We start from the raw sequence: 7,261 nt of genomic DNA on the forward strand, positions 1-7,261 counted from the left end.
CTGTGAGTTTGCTGGGTCTCTGGCCGGCGTCCCTCACCTGCTGGCCGGCGGAGCTCGCGCCTGCTTAGGCTGGGGCTGCCACTGAAGGGTGGGGGGCACTGGGAAGTGCTGGGGAGCGGCGTGGGGCTGGATTTGGGGGGCGCTGGGGGCAGGCTGCTGGTGGATGAACCCATTGCTGGCAGCAGCCTGCAGAAGGTGCTTCGTGGCGGTCCAGGGAAGCTGAGGCACAGACCACGCTGGGGTCTTGCCTCTGCACAGGGCGAAGTGGGGCTCRGGGCTCTGCAGTACCCCTGTTAGCCCCATGCTGCCCCTTTTCTCGGGGGGGGGACAGGCCTGGCTTAATGGGAGCTGTGGGGTGGAGTTGGGGGACCCTCAGGCTGTGAGGTACCATCCATGTCGGTGACTTGTAATGTGGAGAGGGGAGATGGGATCTGAACCCTGAGTCCCAACCTGGGGGCTCTCTCTTGCCAGCCCTACAAGTGTCCCAGTGCAGCTGGCACCTCTGTGTGCCCCCTAAGCACCCCGGCCCGGCTGGCAACCTTGTGGTGGGGTGGGGGGGGGGCTCTCTGGGGTATCCCAGACCTGGAAAGGAGAGGTGGGTTTTTGGTGCTTGTGGCCTTCAAATGGTGCTCTGGCCCCCCGATATGCTGGGTTGAGGGGTACCCTGCTGAGGACTGAGGCTCTGCCAGGCTCTGTGCCCCCTTGGCTGAGCCGTGGGGCTCGCTTGTGCCAGACAGGCGCTTTCTCCTGGCCACGAAGAYGCAGCTCCACTGAAGGCGCGTCACGGGGGTCCATCGTTTTGGGGGCTCAGCTCCCTGCCAGCTCAGCCTCACGCCAGGGAGGCCGAGGGGGGGCAGGGGCTGGCCGGTCCTCTTGGGCCCTTAAAGAAACGGGGCTGTGGGGTGCAGACCTGGTTTGAGGGACCCTCTCCTGTAGCTGGGACCCTCCGTCCTCTCCCCGTGCCTCCCTGCCTGGGGTGCCGCGTCCAGCCCCGGGAAGCATCGCTGGCGCGGGAGGCCCCGGCATGTGCTGTGCTGCCCCCCCCCCGGCTAATCCCTGTTTTATTCTGGTTCGCTTGACGTCTCCTTCTGCCTGACGCTTCCCTCTCCGGCCGTCCGGCGCCCGCCTTTGATGCCGCGCTGATGAGATTAGAGACGGCAGCCGGGCAGCGGGGCGGGCTGGGAGCGTCCCTGTGCCCACCCGTGRCAGGGTCCCTGTCCCGTCTGCCCTTGTGGGATCCCGTTATCGGGGCCGGGGGCTCTGCGGGGGGCTCCTGGCYGCGCCGGGGCTCCCATCGGGTGAAAGGCACCTCTAGGTGCCGTCAGGCTGCGAGGTGGGACGGAGCCCAGGCGCTGTGCTTGCTCGCTCAAGGTGCCGCGTCTCTTCCCTGCAGGTTGCCCGCGCGCCCCTGCCCGCCCGGGGCCCCCCAGCCATGGCCATCGTGCAGACGCTGCCCGTGTCCATCGAAGCTGCTCCTGAGGGGGCCRCGCAGCTCCGTGCCGCTGCCCGCTCGCCGCCCGCCGCCCGGGGCGCCATGGGCAGCGTCGGCAGCCTCATCTCCAGCCGGCCCTGCCACGACCGCTCCTGCAARCCCTCTGAGGGGGGGCCCTCTGGTCCCTTCCGCAAGCAGGACGGGCTGCTCCAAGTGACCCCCCAGGACCCCCTGCTCCATGCTTTGCCCCCCAAGAAGCCCTGCTCGGCCGTGCCCGGCGTCGCCCACGCTTATGCCAATGAAGGCTTTCATGGAGACTGGCTGGAAGCTGCCTCTCCTGTCAGTCCCTGCAGCGACTCGGATGAGGCCCGGGATGACCGAGCCCAGAGCGGCAACATCCGTGGGCCTCCTCCCAAGCTTGTCCCCGTCTCTGGCAAGCTGGAAGAGGTAAGGTGGGGTGACAGTGGGGTGGGTAAATGTTGGGGTCTCTCCCTCGTACCCTGTGCCATACTGGGGCTGTCAGCCCTGTGTCCAGTGCACGTCTGTACCTGGGCTGGGACATGGCTGCTGTCCTAGGAGGAGATGACGGTGTCTGTGCTCTTGACATCCCCTTCCTTGTGCCAGGGATGCACTGTGAGATCTATTGGGAACCCTCCCACCATGGAGGGGGGCTGGAGCAGAGAGCAGCTGGTGGGGCACTGGGGTTGTCCTCCCTTGGGGTGTGAAAGTGTCTGGATTGGGGACACCTTCAAGTTGCTGCGTGTGGGGACAGGATTGGGGGAATYACCCAGCCTTTTCCCAGTTTCCCCAGTGTCCTGGCAAAGGGAGGTGCTTTGACAGCATCCTTAGCCTTGCAGCTAGGGAAACTGAGGCTTGGGGCAGCCCTGCTGCCAGGCAGCCTCTTTGGAGGGCTGCAGCTCCCCTGAGCACCACGCTCTCGCCTCTCTCCCTTGCAGAACGTGGAGAAGACCCTGATCCGGCCCATGGCCTTCAAGCCGGTGGTACCCAAAGTAAGGACTGCTCCGGGGCCAGCCAACCTGGGCACGCGCCCGGGGGTCCCGGTGCTCTCAGAGAGCCAGGTGAGCCTCACCCACTTGCTGGGGGCCACTGGGACCGACAAACCTGGCTCGCTGAGCTGCCGCACCAGCAGCCACTCGGGCACCCTCTCGGACTCGGGGCGCAACTCCTTGTCCAGCCTGCCCACCTACAGCACGGGCTGCAGCCAGCACACGGAGRCGGGCGCCCTCTCGGCCACCCCACACGGCCACTCGGACGCGCAGGGAGGCTACCGGCCGCTGGCTGGCCCCTCCAACTCGGACAGCGGGCGCTCATCCTCCAGCAAGAGCACAGGTTCACTGAGCGGCCGAGGCCGGCCCTCCTCGGAGAGCGGGTCGTGCGGGCGCTCGCCCCTGCCCGGAGATGAGGCGCTGCTGGTGCGCGAGCTGGAGGACAAGCTGCGGGAGAGGGAGGCCGAGCTCCAGCAGCTGCGTGACAGCCTGGATGAGAACGAGGTGGCCATCTGCCAGGTATGCTGCGTTGCCCTTGCCTGGCCTGCGGGGGCCCTTGTATGGACTGTGAGGACCCTGGTTTAACCAGGGCTGCGCTGTGTGGACCCGAGGGATTGTATGGGCCTGCAAATTGGGGTTCTCCCCACTGACAGTGGAGCTGGGGAGCCCTATGCAGCTTCTTTGGGGACCCTCATGCGGACTGGGCTTCCTTATATGGAGCTGGGAGATGCATCTTTTGTATGGGCCTGGGAGTGGGGGGTTCTTCCTACTGGTGGTGAGGCTGGGGAAGCCCTATCAGTCCATGGGGGGGGGGCCTTCATATGGACTGTGGGGACCCTCCTGTGGATTGGARGGTCCCTTGTTATGGACCTTAAGGTATCCCTTCTTGTGTGGGCTTGGAGATGGGGTGTTCTCCCTACTGCTGGTGGAGCAGGAAGGGGAAGTCCTTGTAGAGCCCYGTGAGGGACTCCAGGGATGCTGACCGGGGCGGGGGGAGGATGTGGGGTGCCATGCTGCATGCCCAGTGTCTGCACCGTGCCCAGGTGTACGAGGAGAAGCAGCGACGCTGCGAGCAGGAGCTGGAGGGGCTCCGGCAGCGCTGTGCGGCCCAGGTGCGCCAGGCAGCCCAGCAGGCCCAGCGCGGGCAGCAAGTCCTGCAGCTCCAGGTCCTGCAGCTCCAGCAGGAGAAGAAGCAGCTGCAGGAGGACTTTGCCCAGCTGCTGCAGGAGCGGGAGCTGCTGGAGAGGCGCTGCGCCTCCTTCCAGCGGGAGCACACTGAGCTCGGACCACGGCTTGAAGAGACYAAGTGGGAGGTGAGCTGCCCTGGGGCCCCTTGTCCACCATGGCGCTCGGTGCTGGCAAGCTCAGCCAGGAGGGGGGACAGTTGGAGTGGCCTTTGGGGCWCCCCTGTGCTGGTGGGGTGGAGGGACGTGGCTCCAGATGGGAGCGGGGGTGCGGGGGCCCAGCCAGCGCCTGACCCACTGCTCCCCTCCAGGTCTGCCAGAAGTCGGGGGAGATCTCCCTGCTGAAGCAGCAGCTGAAGGAGTCGCAGGCGGAGCTGGCGCAGCGGGGCACGGAGCTGCTGGTGCTGCGGGCCCAGCTGCGGGAGGCGCGCGCCGAGCTGCAGGYGGGCGAGCAGCAGGCCCTGGGGCTGCAGGAGGCCGCCCGGCTCAAGGCGCTGGAGCTCGAGGTGTGCGCCAACGAACTGCAGCGGCGCAAGAGCGAGGCCGACCTCTTCCGCGCCAAGGCGGGCCGGCTCGAGCAGGAGGTGGCGGGGCTGCGGGAAGCAGCCCGCGGACGCTGCCCCGAGCTGGGCGAGGGATGCCCCGAGCCAGGCGAGGAGGCGTGGGGCGCCGTGGGGCTGCGCCGGCAGCTGGAGCGGCTGCGGGCCGAGGTGGCGCTGGAGCGGAAGCGCGGGCAGGAGCAGCGGGACGCCTTCGAGCGGGAGCGGAGCACGTGGCAGGGCGAGAAGGAGCGGGTCATCCGGTACCAGAAGCAGCTGCAGTACAACTACATCCAGATGTACCGCCGCAACCGGCGGCTCGAGCAGCGGCTCCAGCATCTCCGGCTCCAGGGCGAGGACCCCCCACCTGAGCCCTGCGATCCCCCCGGCCCCAACCCGCCCTTCGAGGAGATCACGGCCACTGAGATCTGAGCCGCTGCCTGTCCTGGCCCCGCTCACAGATGGTAGGGGGGCGCCTCCAGCCCCTTGGATTTTGGGAGCCTTGGGGCTGGGATCAGGGATCCCTGTCCCCCTGCTATGCAGAGACTGTTGGCACTGGGAGGGGACAGGAGAGACCTCAGGTGCTGCTCCTTCCTCAGCATCAGGGTGTTAGAGTGAGGCTGTGTTGGCACCCACTGTGGCAAGGGGATGCCCAGGAGATGTTGGGCCAGGTGGGTGCCCAGTCCTGGGGCTGCCTGGAGCCAGTTCCTGCTGATCCTCTTAGCGTCCAGGGGATTAGCAGTGCTGGCTTCAGCCAGGGTCACCTTGCATAGCGGGAGGGCTGTGTTGTCCCCCCCCCCTTCCCTCCTGGCACTTTTACTCTGCCACTTCCAGAGGGGACGTTGTGCCCGTCCCTGCCTGTGCCAGCCTTCCCCCACCCCACCCCCAGTGTGTTTGTCAGGGGATTYGTTTCTGTGCCATTTTAAATAACTCTATTTTTATAGGACCTACCAAAACATATCGCCTGCCCCCAGCTCACACCCTGCCTGTGTGTGGCCCCATCACCCCTGCCATGGGGCACGTTGCCCTCAGTGCCTTTCCTATGCCCTCACCCCCTGCACCCCCCTCCCCCCCGCCCGAAAGCCTGGCCTGTGCCCCTGTGATGCCTGGCCTGCTCAGCCAAGGGGTGAGGGGCACAGTGCCCGGGGGGGTCAGCATTGCTCGCTGGCTGGGGACACTATGGGGATGTYTCAGGGCCTGGGGCCCCAGGCATGGGTCTGGGGGGGGGTGCCCCCAAGGGTGGTGAGGGGCTGAGCTGGGCGGCAGGCTCTGCCCCCAGCTGCGCCCACAGAGTCAAACCAAAGGAAAAGCCTGGCTGTGCCCAGCTCTGGCTTGGTCGCCCCTGGCTCCAGGGGGGGATTTTTATACTTTATTTCGGTTGTGTCCCATTTCCAGAGCCTGGCTTGTCCTTGTACCACCCGGAAATGCCAATTAAAAACAAGCTCCTGGCTGTGTTTTTTTTTTTCCAAGGCCAGCCTCACATCTGTGTGTCTGGCGCAGGGTTGGGTGCTGCCTGCCCCCACCTCGCATCTCCAACCTGCCTCTGGGTGCTCCTGTGTGGGTCCTGCCGTGGGCAGCTCCTCTGTGCCCAGGCCGTGGGGTGCTCCGTYGCTTGTGCCCCTTTTCCTGCTGCACTGAGACCAGCTGCTGCTCGCTGCAGGAATGAGCCGGCTTCTCTGGGATGTGGGAAAGCTTCCCGGAGTGTGGGTGGGTGGGGGGGTGCAGCATCACTCGGAGGGGCCCACGGGCACCCGCACCACCAGCTCCATGGGCTCCTTGGCTTTGTTGCGGTAGGCCTGGCGAATGATGTCCACGGCCCGCTGGTGCGTGACGTGCTCCAGGCTCTCCCCGTCCACTGACACCAGCTCGTGCCCAGCCTGGCCCCGGTGGGGGGAGAAAGAAAGACGACAGCGGGGTGAAACAGGGCCACTGCTGGGGGGGCCTGGGGCTGCCAGCACCGAATGTCACCGGGGGAAGGGGATGCCCACGTGCCTGGTCCCTGCTGGACCRTCCCCTCCCTAACGCCCTCCCTGCTGCCCCACGTGGCTGTGCAGTATAGGGAGAAAGGGGTGCGCACAAGGGGCCAAGTCTGCCCCCCGCCCCAACCCAGGGCGATGCCCGGCTCCCCCCAGGGGCAGCTGCCCCATACCTTGAGGAGGCCGCTGAGGAAGGCAGCTCCCCCAGGGAAGATCTTCTCGATCTTCACCACGGGCTGCGCCCGCGACTCGATGCCGCCGGAGATGCTGATCCCTGGAAGAGAGCCGCAATGCCCCAGCCCCAGGGCCCCCCACCTCCTCCCCCCAACCCCCCGGGCTGGTTGTGGTCGGACCCACACAACTGGAGGGTGAGGGCATGGAGCAGGGGCAACGCCTCTCCCCGCCCCCGTCGCTCAGAGGAGCAGGGACCGGCAGTGCCCAGCTTTTGCTGGGGCCCCTGTGCTCTCAAGTGCCCATCCCCTGCCAGCGGCGTCCCGTCCAYGCCGAGGGTGTCTGTGCCGGGACGGAGGGCACCGGGATCCGGGGAGGGGGACGTGTCCCCAAGCCATGTCCCTACCCCCCCCTTTATGGGCAGCTGGCTGTGCCACGCACCTAGCGAGTGCTTCAGCTTGGAGAGGGTGACGGTGAGCAGCCGGTACTCCTCCTCCTCCTCCTCCTCCCCGGTCTCCCTGGGGCCGTTGGCGGCCGGCTCGGCCCCCGCCTCGCCTCCCGGCCCCCCGAAGAGGGGTCCGAGGGGCGGCCGGGCCCGCCGGGGCTTCCCCGGCGTGGAGCAGCGGGCGTCCTCGCCCGCYTCGGCCCCTCCGTGGGGCTCCCGGCGCCAGGTGGGTCGGGGGCTGCGCGAACGCCCCCGCCCCTCGCCCGGGGGCTCCGCCAGCAGCCAGTTGGGGGGCCCGGGCCCCGCGGCGGGCGGGGGGCCGCTGGCGCAGGCGTAGGCATCCACTGGCACGTCAGGGAGGGGGGTGTAGGTGCGGGGGCGAGAGCGGCGGGGGCTGGGGGAGGCCCGCGGCCCGGCTGGGCCTGCCTGCGGCCCCCCGGCTTCCTCCGGCTCCGGGGCTCCCGCCGGCTTCAGCAGGAACCCGCCCCGGTAGTCTGCAACGGGAGC

General features: G+C 67.7%; 2 protein-coding genes across 2 annotated transcripts in view; one reads left to right on the top strand and one right to left on the bottom strand.

Moving 5' to 3' along the window:
• The first annotated feature begins 1,306 nt into the window (after window positions 1-1,306).
• On the top strand, window positions 1,307-5,610 carry LZTS2 (leucine zipper tumor suppressor 2). Its single transcript, XM_085319158.1, has 4 exons — window positions 1,307-1,879; window positions 2,389-2,958; window positions 3,483-3,752; window positions 3,935-5,610. Exons 1-4 carry the CDS (start codon window positions 1,433-1,435, stop codon window positions 4,592-4,594), a joined length of 1,947 nt encoding a protein of 648 aa, XP_085175284.1. The 5' UTR covers window positions 1,307-1,432; the 3' UTR covers window positions 4,595-5,610.
• A 12-nt stretch (window positions 5,611-5,622) lies between these two features.
• Window positions 5,623-7,261, bottom strand: part of PDZD7 (PDZ domain containing 7) — a 6,973-nt gene continuing 5,334 nt past the window's right edge. Inside the window, exons 10-12 of the mRNA XM_085319160.1 lie at window positions 6,751-7,258; window positions 6,312-6,412; window positions 5,623-6,039 (exon numbers count right to left, since the gene is read on the bottom strand). Coding sequence (XP_085175286.1) covers window positions 5,890-6,039; window positions 6,312-6,412; window positions 6,751-7,258 — 759 coding nt within the window. The 3' untranslated portion in view covers window positions 5,623-5,889. The remainder of the gene's footprint in view (window positions 6,040-6,311; window positions 6,413-6,750; window positions 7,259-7,261) is intronic.

The sequence above is a fragment of the Rhea americana genome, unplaced genomic scaffold (assembly GCF_003343005.1).
Source record: "Rhea americana isolate MKP2758 unplaced genomic scaffold, rheAme1 scaffold_571, whole genome shotgun sequence".
Taxonomy (NCBI): Eukaryota; Metazoa; Chordata; class Aves; order Rheiformes; family Rheidae; genus Rhea; species Rhea americana.